The following is a 17,530-nucleotide window of genomic DNA, read 5'->3' as shown; positions in this document are numbered from 1 at the left end:
TTTTCAGCCAGGCTTCAACCTGCAGGAAAGGATGTTTCAGCTTGGTATGGTTTTCCTGTATTATACTGCTTGGTGTACTAAGCACTGTTGATGGAGGAGGGTCCCAAGATGGAAATGGAAAGAGGAAAAAAAATCATTTGAATGGTAAGGGGTGGTTGAGGGTTTCAGAGATGGAAGATTCATCCAAGAGAAACCTGGGTTGGAGACCTCCCTTCACTGTGACCAGCAATTAAAATTAAAGAACCTCATCAGAGTGATCAAAGGTCGGGGAGGAAGTTGTTGTGAATACTCACTCCTCCAGAACAGCATAGGTTTACCTGCAAGGCACAGGCATCATGGTCCCTTTACCATTCAAGTGCAGGAGAGCACAGCTCCTATGCAGTCCCAGTGTCCATTTTCCTCATCACAGACAGGAGGAAAACAAGGGGATGCTGATACATCCCTCCAGGTTATGTCCCCATATGGAGTCACATTATGGCCAAGGGTCCTTCCCATGTGTTTAACATGGGTAAATATTAGCTGTATGGAAAACAACGTATGCAATAGGTGTTGCATAGAAAAGTAATACTACAGTAAGGTTGACTCTTCTTAATATTTATGCATTTTTAGTTGGTGAAGCTACATCTCCACACAGACTGTGGCCACGATTGTGATAGTAACCTCCCTTTAATATACAATTGTTAAAATGAAGACCGTTCCGCACTTTCTAGAATTGCTGAGTAATGACTGTGCATAGAGCAATAAAGTACTTGTCATGAGGCTCACTGCAGTTCATGCAGAAGTTTCTTTAACAACTTGAATTCTCACATACCAGACTGCATATAAATGGAGTGGATGATAAAAATAATTCTAAGGTAACTTGTAAAAACAAACTTTTAAAATCCATTTTGTAGCTAAGAAATATGAAAATTAGCAAAAGAAAAGATGACTGCTGAAGCATAAAAAAGTGTGCCATAAGATTGTCTGAAGTCATTCATATCTGAAGTCATTCAAATAGATCACTTGACTATGACAGCAAATTAAATCATGCTGTTCTCCAAGATTCATTCATAGCTAAAATCATATATCTTGCAAAACAAAAGCTTGTGTATTTCCAACAATACATTAACACCTCTTTCAATTCAGAAAACAATTAAATATTTGATTTGGATTTTTTTTCTCTGTGGCCCCAGAGGCTTCAAATAACAGAAAACATTTTATTGGAGTAATCCATTGTCTGCTTGACTATTTTCAAGACAGCTGTGAAAATACATTTATATTAATATAAATTTTGTTATATATGTTGTGTATTATGTATTATGTTATATGTTATATATATACATATTTGAAAATGTAAAAGATGTACTAAAATCAAACATTTGAATTTTGAAAATACAGAATAGCTTGTGAATTCTAATTTCGGGATATGTTATCCAATAATCAGAAATTCAAATAGATAAGTGCTTCCAGCTAATTTCCCAAGTTACTTACCATAGCAAAGAGCTTCAAAGATAAATTATCATTTCATCTTGGAAGTTACATAGCCAAGGTTTTCAATGAATTTTCCTCATATGTCAAAAATGTTTCAGAATTACAAGAGAGATTTTATCATACTTGAATATACAGAAATTTTGAGGCATGTGTCCACAAGATATTGACCTCTGACCGTAAAACTGAAAAGACCTTAAAATGTCCAGATTTTCTTTTAAATGCCAGGTTTTGTAAACAGACATTTCTTTCGTACAGCAGGTTAGGATTCCTCAGCTGCAATTTTAAAGTTGTTTAAGGTTGAAATATGAGGATGATGAAGAGGCATTAATCTTGCATAGTATATTAAAAGTTTGTTATAATACAGTTTTAAAGTCAGAACCATATGATTTTGTATGGTCTGAAGTTTATGACATTTCTTCATTCACTGAAAGGTAAATTACAGCAAGTAACTGAGGAGAAATTATTTGGTCATTAGCATAGTTCTCTTAAAATTCATTTTGGCAAAACAGAAATGAAACTGTGGTATACATTTTCTATCAAATACTTATCTCCACATTTTTATTTCAGCAAACATGATCCAGTTATTCCCCCCCCCCCCCAAAAAAAAAAAAAGTTGCTTATTCTGGAAACAATAAGCATTACTGAAGGTTTGAAACATGCTGAAAAGACTGGACATAGATCACTTTCATGAGGAATACTGCAGACCAAGAGTTTCTGAAGAGTTGGTGCACATTCCTAGGGAGTCTTTTATTAAGCACAGTCTGAAGTCCCATCTTCAAATCCTGGCTATCTCAGTTTTTTACAGCTTCTGGAACTTATTAGATCTGGTCTGAACTCAAAGGCAGCAGTAGAAAGTATATTTTCTTTTATAAACAAATTTGGACAGATTGCAGAAACCTGTTAAATACTGTTTCTGTCATGACTCAGCTTCAAATAAAAATGAATTTCAGCTTCTGCAGGAAAATCATTTTATAGATTGACTAAAAAAACTCCAAGGATGTATTGGAAATAATAAAACATACAATAAAGCACTGTTTGAATTGTCTGAGGGCAATAAGAGTGCATTTGAGAGAAAAATATAGGATGTGCACTCTCTGTCTCTTAAAATAAAGTTTTGTCTATTGTTTTTGCTGTGGTTGTATTTTCTGTGCTGGAAGGATGGTTGCACTGCCACTGACTGGAGTTGCAAGAACTGCCTGGGCAGAGTGACTGTTAATGTTGCCTGCTCCCACATTTTAGATTTGAATGCTCAGCAGTAGTGTTCTTCAAAAGCAAAGGGCAAAACCAATCTACATACTCTGAAGTGCAAAAACACTGTGCTCTCCAGGTGAACTCCTACTAAGTAACTAAGCAACCATATCCTGCATCTTTAACTCACATGATCTTACCAGAGCATACTCTTTGGCAGATTTTGCCCTGAATCAGTCGTAGATCTGCAGTTTAAGTTTCAAATACGCTTATAAGAAAACTGTGAATGAACTACTTCAGTGAATAATTGTAGGTCTGCTGATCACTTAATTCATGAATTTTGTAACCAAATTTTCAACTGGGAATGTATCTTCTGCAATAAATCAGGTAACTTAAATTTATACCATGTATATCTTTTGACCTACATTGGTACGGTTTTTTAAATTAACAAGTAAAGTGTGAATGTTAATTGTCTGATTATACTATTGCCAAGTTTTGCTTTGCTTTATACGTAAGGACCATAACACTTGATTTGAATAAGTAACCAAAACAAAGTCAAAAGAACATTTTGAAATAACATATACAATTCATGACTGCCTTTTGGTGACCGAATACTTGAATTAAATGTTTGCTTCTCATGAGTAAGTCATATGGGAATTCTCACAGGCAAATATTATGTTAGTAAAGTGCAAATCATTACATATTCATAGACAATAAATATGAAAGAATTACAACCACAGTTAAATAAAAAATCCCTTTTGAATGCAAATAAATATTTATGGTATGTATTCACTCAACTCTAGTCCTTGCTGATGCAAAGCTCCAATAGTGCTAACCTGAGGGCCAATCACGTTACAAATAGCACACAGCTGAAATAAGAAGTTTGCAGTGGTTGAAATGTTTCATGTAAGCCATCTGAGAAATGCTTAGCAATAAGGAATGTATTTGTAAGTGTCAGGAATGGCTAGAGTATAACTCAAGAGCAAGATCACAAATGAGGACTATAAATCAAGGATGTCGACCTGTCTAGAGACAGACTGTCTGCTCATACTCCAAAACCCCCCAGAATTCCTTCATGTCAACGGAGAACTGTAGAAAAAGCTACAGGGTCAAGAGTATAAGCATGCAAGCTGGTCAAAGGGGGATTTCATACAGAATGTTTCAAAATGGTTGATTCTGCAATTTATTCCAATGGAAACATATAGTGTAAATCAGTGTAGAGGTCATCTTCTCATCCTAATTCCTATCAGTCTAATCTGATTTGCTAAATGTGGAAAAAGGAACATATTCTCATTCTATCACAGCAATTGTTCCCAGCCTGTATTTATCCTGGCATTTGCTGCTTCTCTTTCAGCTCTAAAAAAATGTGTGTGTGCCCACATATATATATATTATTTTTTTATATATATATATATAAAATATAAATATATATATATATATATTCTGGCTATATCAGCTGGTCTAAAAAAAGATAATATTTCTCCATATAAAGTTTGTCTTGATTATATGTTTATACTGTTCTAGCTACAGTAAAGCTACTACTAGGAATATAAATGAGTATTCTATTTATTTGAACAAAAGCCAGCCATAGGCAATTCACAAGTGCTTAGGCCAATTAAGAAACAGATCTTGCAGTAGTCACAGAATCAAAGAACAATTTAGGTTGGAAGGGACCTCTGGGGGTTGTCTAGTCTAGCCTTCAGTTCAAAGCAGGGTCCTGGTAGATCTGGACAGCTCAAATGGACCCTGGGATTTTCATGTTTCATTATACCTGTAACAGTTAAGTGGAAATGCTTTTAAATCTGTTATCATATTTTGTCTATCTCTACAATTGCTTGTGTGTCTTAGATATCAGTATTAGATGAAGATACCATTTATGTAAATATAAGCAAGGCATAAAATATGCTATCTCCTGTTCAATGTTGTAGTCTTAAGGATGAAATCAGCTCTGTAAAAGGAAAACAGGAATATAAGGCATACAAATATGTAACTTGGAGAGCAGTTATACAACTGTAAAAAGTTTTAGTTTTCATCGTACCATTTCTGACAGTAAATGCACACAAATATTTCTTTGATATGCCACTTCGGTCTGAAAAACTCAAATGATAGGAAGATGAAGTTACATCATTCATGTAATGCATGCTTTACACTCAAACAACAGTTGAGAAAGGATTTTGTTTTTCTAATAAAATCATTCTCAGAAGAGATTAACTGTTAACTGCACTGTCATATAATTACGTCACGCTCTTACTATATTGAAGCTCTTCAGCAAATACTTTTCAAGAAAATTATTGCTAAATTTAGCTACTTAAGTGAAATATTTTTACCTCACTTTATTTATTTTTTCCAGTGCTGTAGAAAACAAATACAAAATAAATAACAAAAATATCCATTCCAGATGATTCATTTTTAAGTTAGAAAAAAAAAAATGGCTATTAAAGCTTTCTGGTATGCAGTACTTTCATATTACTGAAGGAATGCATGTTTTTCAAAGAAGAAATTTACTGCATAAGCAACAACTACTATTTACTGAAAGATTCAGATGCTTCAAATCAGAAATCCACGCTGTTAAGTATTTCTGCTGTAGTTTCCACAAGTTGCATAACATCCTTGCTATGGCTTTTCAGGCAGCTTCTAATTCAAGGAATATACTCAACTTTGAAAGCATCTCTTTTGACAGTGAAGATCTGTATTTATTCTAGTGTGGGAGGGAGCTGTTTTCTATCTTTTCAAAACTTTCATAGATGGACTTTACCTTAAGCATTTTCAAAGCTGCCCTTGATCCCATTCCTTCCTTCAGAACTAATTGATTCACTGTGTAAACATTCCTGATGTACAAATACAGTCAAAGATTGTTTGCAGGTGGTCTCCTAATCAGGCACAGAAAGTAATGTCAGAGCTGCTGTTTTATTCACCAGCCTCTGAGATAAGTTGAACTTTACTGAATGACTCACCACTGCTTTTTATATAAAGAAGAAACACTTTGTTTCTGTTCAAGTAAATGTAACATGCAAAAATACATCCTAATTATTTCACAGCTTATAGCACAGCTATTAGTAAGAGATTCATCTATTAAACGGAAAGTTAACTCCAGTGTGCATCTGCAAACACAAAACACACACACACACGCACACACACACACAAAGAATGAGGGCACTGCAATAAAATATTACTTAGACTTGCAGGAGCAAATGCTGTATCTTCTGCCAAGCAGAAATGAACCAGTTGCTTTCTGCTGCAAGCATTACCTCAGCCACTTCTGGACAGATAGGCAGTTAGCTTTTATCCATATCTCAATCTTCATGAGTCACTGGGTAAATTGTTTGGCTGCCCGGAGAGGATCTGAAGAGACAGAAATATAAAAGCAAGTGTCATCAGCACATGGTGAAAACTGTAGCCACAGCTCAGCATTATCTCTCCTAGAGGAACTGCGTGCAGAGGGAACACGTAGGGCAACAAGCAGAATGCCATGGAAGGCATTCGTACCACAGTCTCTCAGGAAAAAAGGAACAGAGCTGCTCAAATAGACCTTGCAACCATCCGCGGCAGGACCAAAAGCAGCTAGAATCACTGATAACAAAGAATACGAAGAGATCTGCAAATATTATCATGGTACCCTCATTCTTCATCCTAAAGGAGGTCATTAGTCAACACTGCAGGGCTGCTTCTGGACAACATCTAGGATTAAAATTGTACCAACTTAGCCAGAGACCTAAATATTTCATTTACTGTAGGAGGAAGTGTTTCCCCCCCAGTCTTCCCACCAGACACTCTAAAAAGAAGTGATTTGAGATGGTGTCATGACTAGAGTGATTGTCAATGATTGTCACTCATCTCAGTCAGTAGAACCTAAGCCTTTCTAATGGCTTCATATCTTTTAAGAAATCTTAATCGTACAACGATCACATTGTTTGAATCAGTTCAGACAAATCCTGATTTACATACTATTTTGTGTTCCCAGCTCTGTCATTAATGTTTAATGCCTTAATTCAGTCATCAATCCCCACTCAGCAAAATGATTAAGCTAAGTACATATTTAAAGTTAAGCATATTCCTAAATGCCTTGCTGAACTGAAATGGTGAAAAGCACATGCTGACATGTTTTGCTGAACTGGGTTTTCATGCACAAGAGTTCATTTGCCTTAGGCACTTAGAAGAAAAGCCTTCTTCTTACTAATTTGCATTCATGATTGAGTGTGTAGCTTGTGAAGGCCACAGTTTTCTATAATGTCAAAACATTATATTCAAGGAGAAGGTGATTGCAGTCCTGTTTTGTTTTTGCTGCTGCTCCAAATACCATGACATAACCAGGTATCATTTTTTGTATTTTCTAAGTTCTGACAAGTTTATTTATTTTAACCCAAAGTTTGAAATGTAGCTACTACTCTGAAGACCTCTGTTCACAGTAAACTGATCAGATCAAGGTGATATCTGATCATCGGCATTATTGGGATCTCAAAGGAAGGAAAAGTCAGTAAATCTTTACAGAGATGTCATTATGTCCCTGGTACATCATCTAGTAGAGATGCACAAAACCCAACAAAATGTAGTGATTGATTTCTCAAAGCAGAATATCTACTTTTTTCTACCAAGACCCTTGCTTCAACACTAAATTCTTTAACTTTTCTTACTGAATATTTAATAGTATGTTGCTCCAGGGCCTTGCTTCAGTGTTTTTATTTGTGTTCTAACTGTTTAATCTCCTTCACCAATTTCTTTCTACAGGAGAATGAATCAAATAAATACCTCAGAGGCCTTTTCAACTCTAGGGAAACATGTAGTTTATTACATGAACTTAGTTCCACTGCTGCTGGTAATGGTGGAAGCAATACTGGATTTATTTGCTTTCATGACCATGTTTTATACCTACTTTAGCTTAATGGTGCTAGACTATATAGTGCTTAAACATCTTACAAAGTGTTTATTTTAAATATTTAAAGTATTTGAGAGATGTTAGAACTTTACTTTTCCTGTACAAGACAACTGTCTCCAACAATAGTTTTAAATGTTCCATATACCTCTACAGTAAAGAATAACTCACAAGGTATCCAAATTCCCTCTTCAATACGGGGGGAAGGGTAATCAGAAAAGGCAATTTTGTGCTAAAGAAACTCACTTCAATTTTTCAGAAACTTCTGTAACCTCAGATAAAGTTTGATTCAAGTTTGTTATAAGGGGTGAAAGTCAGAGGAGAGGAGATCCTTTAGTGTTTCTTTTAATTAATTCAACCACACCTAATTTTAGGTCACAATTGTATTCAACTGAAGCGCATGTTCATTAAATATTCTTTCATTCGACGCAAGCAGGATGCCCATGACAGTAATAAACAGCCTTGCAACTTTCAACTTATGCAAGAAGAAAGACTTACTATAGCCTGACCTACTGTACATCCATCTAGTCCTATCTGACTGGATTAAACTGAAGAAGCAGATTTCAGGTTTTCAATCAAATTCTACTAAAAGCTTGGTATTTAAAGTTAGAGTTTCCCCCTGTAATGTATTAGATTTACTTGAAAGGTTAAAGAGACATTTTCTGAAAAACTGAAACCCCTCTATCTGTCAATATCTGAACAGGACACATCCATGTACCTCATTATTGTCATCTGGAAATTGGGCAGGGGAAATTCTGTGTGACCTGCTTCTGTACACCCTAAGCCATGAACAATAATTGGACAGTTTCTTTGTGTGGCATTCACTTCCTCTTGTCAATACTCTTCTGAGTAGTAGGTGTTGTCAAAGGACCAATTAATCTGTGTGATTTACCTTGTTTTCAGTCTGTCGCCACAAAAATTGTCTGGTTTTAGTTCTAGATAGGTTGTCAATATTTTTGCTTTTGTTTTCTGCTAAAGCCTCTTTGAGCATTTCGTTAAGGAGCTTCACCAGTGTTGTGGTCTTTCAGCTAGGCCCAGAGTATCAGTTGTTGGCGGTGAACCTTAGAAACTAGAACCAGGCCCAAAGGCACATGCAAAAATGTAATCAAGTCAGCTGTTGGAAACTGGAGATAAGGCTTCATCTTTCTCAGGTACATGAACCTTGAAGGCACTACTATGATTGCAGTGTGTATGGACATACCTGAATTAGCAATAAGTGAGCCAGGCACAGATACTGCTGCAATCTCACAGGGGCAGCACAGTGTTGTGCGCTTATTGGAAAACACAGTTTGGAAGTTCTATAAATACTTACATGGTAAATCCACACAAGGCTTACAGTTGCTGCAATATGACTGCTGTCGATTCTTAAGATAGCTGGTCTAAAATAGCTCAAGAAAGTTTTCACTATACAGTATTTACAAGAGTATTCACTGTGTAAGCTGAATGTCCTGCAGAGAAGGCCAGCAGACTGGAAAGACAAAGAATCAGAGAACAGCCGAGAACAGTTATAAAGGGAAGCTTCCACTATAGGGTTGCAGAAATCTTATATAAAGTTCTGCTATGAAGTTTTTGCACTACTTTTGCTTCTTCCTTTGCCTAATAAAATGCCCCTTAAAAATGCAAACGGAGTTTGGCTCAAGTGCATGGAGGTCTTTTTGTCTGGAACGCTCTCATCTACCAACTGCCTGGATTGATATTAAGCTTTGAAACACTGGCTTGCACAGCTTTAACGTCATGCCTGTCACATAATTAAATTTCATGTAAGATTCACATAAGCCATTTGATTTGAAGACAATAGGTTATTAAGCACGTTTATTAATGACAGATCGTACTGGTTACTGAGTGTGTATACTACCTCATATTTTGAGCAGCCACAGTTTTCAAGGCTTTGGTTTGGGGCCCTGGGAGTGAACAGGGTCTTCCCATGGGGATCTCAACACTGTATGAGGCTTTACAGATTAAACCAACATATATTATGCATGACATCTGTATGCAGGGCTCCTTGAATGCGAGAGACATTGAGAGGCTAGAAAACCAACAACCCTCTATAATAAATTTGCCTTTTTTTGCCCCCCCCCCCGCATTTAATATTGCCGTCTACCAACATGTTGGCTTTGATTGTCTTGTCATAAGAAATAAAGCAAATCTGTCTGTGTCATACCTAGGCTTTCCGCAACTAATTAACATTAAGAAGCCATGGGAGTTTCTGAGAAGCACAACTCTGATGTAATACAATTCCATCCACTAGGAAGCTTTTAGACGCTCCGGCCATACATAATTTATTTTCGTCAGTCACATGGTTGTAAAACGCCTTTTGCATAATGGATAGTTGCAATGGAAAACTGCTTACAGGGTTTCAGTGGAGCAGACAGCCTTTTCATCTATCTGTATCAAAGAGAAATCACACAATTATGGGAGTTCACAGCATTCTTGTATAAAACTCTGAAAATGTTTTAAATGTGTACAAAACCTATTAAGCATCACTTACGCTATCCAAAAGTACTGCTGCATAATTGTGCACTTACGCCTCTTTCCAGCATCTTTGCACCTACTTATTTACATACGATTCATTTTCTTACTTGTAATTCCTATAAAATTCACACCTGGGCATAGGTGATGCAGTACCCAGGAAGGCTGCGCTGCGGCTTGGCCTGGCACCTGCGGTGCGGGTCACACCGAGTAATCCCCAACGCGTTGATTTGGGACCCCGCTTCACTTCACGCAGGAGCAATGCCCCTGAAATCTGCCCACGCCGCAGCAACTGAGAGGTGTAGGGCCGCGAATGGGAGAACACGAAAGAGGCTATTTTATAACCTGTCATTGACTACAGCAAAGGCGATGGGCTATTGTTTTGCTGTTAGTTTATTAGAAGTGGAAGCTAAGTGGGTCTGCTTTTGAACTGGCTCTTAGCGTAAAGAGCCAGGGCAGGCTGTGGCGCACCACAGTATTCCCATTTCCCGTAAGCGTCCCTTGGAAACGCCAGCGCCAGGGTGGAAACCTCGCGCTGTGGGGGCTCAGGGCACCCTTTGCTCAGGGGCTGAGTGAGCCCCGCGCTGCAGAGGCCGCTTCATGGGCTCAAACACCCCCTTGCGTTTCCACCCGCAACCAGCCCACAGGCTGCCCCAGAAACTTGATTTTGGGGGGGAAGGCGGCGCCTCCCGCCGAGGGCGGGCGCGGGCTGAGGGGGCCGCGCCCGCCGCCATTTCGGCGCCCCAGGCGGAGGGCGGGGACGGCAGGGGAGGCAGGCGACCTCTCCGCGGGGGAGGGAGAGCCGGGCGCCGCAGGGGGGAAGGGGCCGCCCGCCATGGCCCCGGGGGGGGAGCCGTGTGCTTCCCCGGCCGACCCCCCCGCCGCGGGCGGCCGCCGAGGAGCCGCCGGCCCTGCGCTCTGGAACCGGCTTCCAAAGTAAACAGGGCGCCCGCCCGGCCGCCCGTTCGCGCCGCGCCGCGCCGCGCCGCGCAGGATGGCCGCGGCCAGCCCCAGCGCCGCCTTGTACCAGTCCATCACCCGCTGGTGCGTGCCGCCGCCTTGCCTGCCGCGGCCGGGCGCCCCGGGGCCGTTGCAGGGAGGCACGGGGAGGGGTGGCGGGGGGCCTCGTCGCCCCGCGGGGGCGGTTTGGCTTCGCGCCTCGTCTTGCCCCCCTGTCTGGGCTGTGGGCGGCTATCCCGGGGGCGAGGGGCTGCGGAGGGCGGCGGGGCTGGGGCGACGAAGCTGGGCAGCAGGTCTGCACTCATCCCTATGTTGCTGCAGGAAAGGCAGGAATTTGGCTTTAACACTTAACGGCAGTTTCATAAGGCAAAAGTCTGGTTTGCCGTAGAGGCTCTGGCGTCATGGTGGTTTAGAAATGATGCCATGGAAGCAGGGAGGTTTCCCTGAAAGCCCATCTCCTGGCGTAAATTGTACTGATGTAGGGGTGGTCGGATGGGGGGGGGGGGGGGGGGGAAGGGGTTTTATCCAAGCCTATCCACTCAAATCTAGCCATTAAGCTGCTATTCATTTTCAGCGACGTTGCAGTGAGGTATATGGGTGGCTAGGCTCACTCCCTGGGTCTTGGCCATCGTGCTTTTAAAGCGCTGCATGGGCAGCTGTGAGGCTGGCTCTCCTTCAGAGCCGTGCTGGGCGACAGGTGCCCTCTGAGCTTACATGTCCTTGAGCCTCGCAAGGGTTGGGCTCCTTGGAGAGACGCTTTCCTGTGACAGGGTCAGGCTGTCGCTGTTATTTTCCTTGTACTTTGAGACGTGTGTCCTCTGTTGTGTGACAGTGAAGAGAAACCAGCGTTGCTTTGCTTCTTTCCCCATGCACAGCTGAGTCTAGGTAGTGTGGAGGGAACAGTCTTGAAAGTCTGCTTGAACAACAGTAGCACTTAGAAGGGAACTTTAACTTGACAACACCCAACCTTAAATCTTAATATTCTACTTCTGGGTCACCTTATCATATTTTGAAATTTCTAAAAGTTGTAGCTTCATCTTTGTGGTTGGTATATGGACAATAGCAAAACAGGTTTTGGTCCAGAAAAAAAACGTTTAATAGCAGGTATGCAAACCGATAGAATGGTCTAGCTACCAAAGCATCAGGCATAACAGGTGGCAAACCCCAGAAGAGCTGGAGTAGGTTTGAGGTGATTGCCTGGAACGGATCACATGACAGTCCCAGGAGAAAGTGTAGATAGAAGGTAGCAGATAAATGGGGGTGGGCTTTCCACCTGTGCTTTTTCTTTATCCCCCAGCTTCCTCCTTCACTGTTCTCTTCCCTTTTGATTTTGATGTCTTGATTAAACTGTTTTGTTTTGATGCATGCCATAAACATTCAGGTTTTGAGGACCTTTGGGCAGATGAGCAAGAAGATAAGCACTGTGTTCTTTTTTTGTAGATTTTTTCTGATACACAGTACTTCTCTATTTATGTGTCAGCACTAAGAATGTTTAATTTTTGTATTTGAAAAAGGCTCACAGTTTAATGGGCAATAAATTCATGAAATAAAATTCCCAGATATTTTTCCACTAAACAGTTAAATGTTGAGGCAAAACTGTTGGCAGTAACCAGTTAACTAAAGTATGGATTAATTTCTGCCACTTTTCCAGCGACTCTTGTGGTGTTAATACTAAGGATGAATTTGGACTTGGGCTTAATCTCTGGGACTGCTCTATTACAAGGGGTTTTGAGATGGTTGCTCTGGGAGAAACAGGTATTTCTGGCTGCTGGAGGCAGGGCTCAGTCAGGACTCTTATATGGAGTAGGACTCATTTATGTTTTTGCTGCATGATGGGAAATATCCCATCAGCACACAGGTCCTCTCCCTTTCTCCTGCCTATCCTGGGTGCTGGTTTCTGCTCCTTTTTTGTAGCTATGAAGCATTTCACAATAGGTGGTCAGGCTGGAGGTGCTGAGGACCTGGTGGGTCCTGCAGCCTCAGCTGGGGAAGCGGAGCAGAAGCGCAGCCAGGGACTTGGCAGCATGAGGCTGTTGGGTTGGTGGGTGGCAACATGGGCTCCACATAGGCAAATGCAAGGCATTTCAGGGCCTTTTTCTAGGGAGAGTGAAAACTGGGGGAGGAGGTCAGACTTCTCCCCTGGAAAAAGGGGAGGAGGCGTGAATAATAAGTGGAGCGGAAGCTGAAGCCAGACGTCACTGGCCTGCACAGTGATAATGTTCTTGCTCACGGGTATGGAATGGACTCTGCTCTAGCAAGCCAGTTTGCGGAAGACCTTATCCATTATCTACTGCCACTAAAGCTAATACAAAAATGTAAACACTGGGTAGTTTGAAATCAGGCTATTAATAAAATGGAGAATGCTGACTTAAAGCCTGAACTGTTTATCTCACCTGGTATTTATGAAAAGTCTGCTTTCTCAACAAACTTTATTATCAGTAAAGGCACAGGGAATAACTGGCACTGTGTTGCACTAGCATTCATCTGATAAGATAATTAAATATGCATATATCAGTATAACGGAAGCAGAGTCACAATGAGAAAACACTGTCATACGATCCGTGTGTCATGCTTTGAAAATTAATCTCCTCTCTGCGTCTCTGCACCAGCTTTGCTTCTGATTTGTACTGCAGGAAGCTATTGTCTTCTGACATTGAAGCTGTTGGCATTATCTCTTAATTAAAGGCCTTTTTCTGGTGAAGGTAATAGCTTAAGCTAATAAATAACTAAGTTCACATCTTCCTCACCTTATTCAGACACAAAGTTGCATTTACTTGTCTGTGACTGTTCTGTCAAGTAGGAAGAGCAAGAGCTTTAGCCAAAGGATGAGTATTTGGACACCCTTAGAGCACTTAAAATGCTGGCAGTTCTATTACATAGTAACTGTAAATAAAATTCTGTTCAGTGTTTATAGTCGTCCTAAAATCAGTGGGGTTGTATGCAAAGAGAATTTGGTCCTTCATAATTTGTGCACTTTTCATCCCAAAGCATCTTATTGGGCAATGTTTTTAGATCGAAAAATGCTCATGTTATTATCTTTGGTGTAGTGGAGACCTGTATAGTTAGAAGATCAAAGTTAAGTACTGTTAGATGCTAATACTTTGCATATTGGTTTTAATGTTGTAATGATATTAAGTTGTATTTTATTATTAAAAACTATGAGATCTGGTCTCTTTCTTAGCAGAGTATCACACGACCTCTCTTACACTTTGGAAACAAGGAAAGTAGAAGTTAAAAAGGTAAAAACAAACTTAGAAAATTCTCTAATATATATCTATGCAGATGTCCTGCTTTTTCAAGAATACAGATTAACATAAGAGGAGTAGCTCTTATTTTGATTTTACACCTCTATAAAATGGTACAGAGTTCACTGTAAACCTGGCAAGCGATTAAAATGGCAGGCTAACAATCCTGTCTTCTAATCTTTGTTTTAAAGGATAGCTGATAATTTCTGTGTGTGTGAAGGATGCAGTGTACCCCGTTGTCTACTATATGAAATGTATATAGAAAACTGCAGTCAAAATGTCAAGAATCAAGTAAATCCAGCCACCTTTGGAAAGGTACAGAGTAAATAGGATGTATAAGATAAGAAGCTGAGCTACCTAAAGAGAAAATAGGACAAGTTTGTATCAAATATATACATTGCATATCAAGAGAGATGAAATTACAAAAAAGGGTGATTATAGTGCATTGTGCAGTAATTAATTCCTTTACGATCTGGAAAAAAGATTGTGTTTGAAGGCTTCTGTCAGATCTTTGATTCCTCTTTAGTCTGTTAGGGGAGTTGTGTCTTTATTACTTATTTTCTGTGGCAGGTGCAGAGAGAATTTTGTTGATGTAGTAATGACAGCTGTGCTTGTGTCTTGTCTAATACATTTCTGGTAAGCGTCCTCGTGTTGACAGTTATACTAGGGAAAAAGTGTTCTCTCCGATGGACTTTATTTTCTTCCTGGAACTGGTGTATGTTACACTAGCAAAGATTTCTTTTGCCAATGTATTTTAGAAATCTTTAGCAGGGTAAACAGTGTAAGGTTAATAAAGTAGTCCTGAGTAGTTGCTGCTTCTGTTCTTAAAAGCCCTGTTTGTTACGTAATTAGTAGCTTTCAAGTGGAAAAATCTTTTAGTTCTCAACTCTGTATTATTGGTGAAGGTTTTCCGTATTTTTTAAGTGTACATAGGGAGATTTTGCTCCAAACACACACCAAAAAAATCGTTATAGAATCATCCAAGTGAAACAAATGCAGATGTAAAACCTAATCTCCTTTAGACAGTTACACTCTTCTAATGAACAGAAGCTGATACAACCCACAGGGCATTTACCATTTAAAAATCTCAAATGCAACAAACACTCATAGATACCTAACTTTACTTAAAAAATTAAATAAAATAGAGTGGCTTGTGGTTATTTGCTGCTCAAAACTTTTTGTTCAGAATTTCCTATTGTTACTGCTAATATTTTTCCATTAGTGTCCATGGTAGGCGCTAGTAGGCATTGTTTTAACCCAAAGCCAAATTAATGTAAGTAAAAATTGTATCTGAAATTAATTTTGTGTGTGTGGATAACCCCATTTTGTTTTAGGAATCATTTATTTCAATTCAGTTGAATGGGATTTTTTTACTGGGTAAGTTTATAACAAATCACTCTTACTTAAGATTTGACTGAGTGGTCCAGCATGATTTATTTGCCACAGCTAATGATCATCACCTATCCATCAAGCCTATGGGCAGAATTTGTCTGGCTCAATGTAGATGTCTGCCATGAAGCTAGTCACCTTAAAATCTCATGGTAGTCAATGGAGAGAAATAGGTAGTTGCATGTGATTCCTCTCACCTTAAATTAGTCATCTAAATTAGATCAGATGAATTGTGTTTTGGAATTGCTTGGTTCTCTCTATTGACTGTAGAGTGTGCAGTGACTATCTTAGACATCTCTACCTTGTAGCCATGCAGGTAAGATTAATCCCATGCTCTCTGTGCACTTTCAGGTCCCCCAGCATGGTTGAGTTACCACCTGTAAGCTAAGCCTTCTTACGGCTTAAGTTAGGGCATTTTACTTTACAGTTGAGACAGGCATGGATGAAGCATGAGGCTGGTCACGCTGAAGAGCTTAGCTGACGATCAATAGCTGTTATTAGTTGATACTTGAAATTGTTTATTCTTAGCCCTAACCAACTCCATACATTGCAGTGCAAGTTAACACATGACAGATGACCAAACTGAGGTGCAGCTGCCTAATGGCTTGAACTGGTCTGTGCTTCTGCAGCAGGGTGTGGGACTGTGTGTCAAGAGGTTGAGGAGAGCAGGAATTGCAGCAGTGCTGATTTCAACTAAAGGTGCACCTGCAGTCAGTTACCACAGCTCAGCTAATGCGCTGAACTATTCATAACTGGTTAAGCTGTGGTAACCTGATTGCATTAGATGTGTGTATACTGTAATGACATTTGCAGTCAAGCTCTGTGTGAATCAAACTGTGGTGGCTGAAGATGTTACTAATCCCAACTGCCCTATCCCTCTGCCCAAACATAGCACCACCTCTGTAGAAGAGGCAGTGGGAAAGAATATGTGCCTTGTGCCAGAGCAGCTCCAGTTCATCAGCTGGCCTTTTGGGAAAATGGGATTCTCCTAAAACACCAGATTGAGAAACCGGAGGTATATGCTCACGGAAGTGTGCAAAGAATAAAACCACCCAAACACCACTAAAATGAAGCTGCACTTTAGTGTGCGCTGGGGAAATTTATCTTTTACAAGGCCTTTGGACCACCCAAGTGCACTTTCCACAAGGTCCAAACTTTGCACTGCTCAGTGGAGGCTCCCTTCACTCATCCAGAACAGTTTGTACTTGATCCTCTGTTCTTGCTCTGTAGAGAACATTAGCTCCAGCTCTCTGTGGTTAGCCTCTGTCTTCATAGGATAGCTCATGCAGAATAATTGTAATGAAGTAGATTATTGCACTGACAGTATCTTATTTTTATGTAGGGCCTAACCATGACAGATGCTGCACGCCCTCAGATTACATTTGCCGTAGTGATGGTTAAAAAGTCACTGTGCAGCTTGATGATTCACGTCCTTTTAGAAACATAAGTCAGACCCCATCCTGCAAGCACTCCTTGTAAGTGTAAGTAGTAGGGAGGCTAAGTCCCTTGTGTGAGCAAGGACTACATGAATGAGTAAAGCTTGCAGGACTGGCAAAATATTAGACAGTCACAGTGCCTTTACAAGGCTTTAGTCAGATGTGCTCTTGCAGATCAAGTTTCCCTAGTTGATATACAGTAACTGACTGTGTGTGGTCTCCTGATGTGTGCATCAAGTATGTTTCAGTACAAGGCAAAACAAGCTATTCTAAAATATTCATCCTGGTGGGAGGTAATCCCTTAGATTACTAAAATTTTATCCATAGAAGCCTGTCTTACTGAGTTGCAGTTCAAGCGTTACCATTTGAGAGGTACATGAGAATGGGTATTAGCCTGCAAATGGTAGAAGGCAAAAGAAATGATGAAGGAGAAAAATGTAGTAGATGCGCTTTTGTGTTTTAGAATGACTTAGCCAAGTATCTCTTATTTTCTGTTTGCTTTT

At 40.0% G+C, this 17,530-nt stretch overlaps 1 protein-coding gene across 3 annotated transcripts in view; it reads left to right on the top strand.

The window, feature by feature from the left end:
• Positions 1-10,714: 10,714 nt before the first annotated feature.
• RFX8 (regulatory factor X8) overlaps positions 10,715-17,530 on the top strand; it is a 34,867-nt gene continuing 28,051 nt past the window's right edge. Inside the window, exons 1-2 of one of the 3 annotated variants that reach the window (XM_026103297.2) lie at positions 10,715-11,041; positions 14,139-14,196. In XM_026103297.2, coding sequence (XP_025959082.2) covers positions 10,992-11,041; positions 14,139-14,196 — 108 coding nt within the window. In that variant the 5' untranslated portion in view covers positions 10,715-10,991. Of the gene's footprint in view, positions 11,042-14,138; positions 14,197-14,420; positions 14,518-17,530 lie in introns of those variants that run through there. The other 2 variants (XM_064502604.1, XM_064502597.1) reach the window with 2 other exon arrangements.

The sequence above is a fragment of the Dromaius novaehollandiae genome, chromosome 1 (genome assembly GCF_036370855.1).
Source record: "Dromaius novaehollandiae isolate bDroNov1 chromosome 1, bDroNov1.hap1, whole genome shotgun sequence".
Classification (NCBI taxonomy): Eukaryota; Metazoa; Chordata; class Aves; order Casuariiformes; family Dromaiidae; genus Dromaius; species Dromaius novaehollandiae.
The sequence above is the reverse complement of the archived record's forward strand: the minus strand, read 5'-3'. Positions and strand labels throughout refer to the sequence as shown.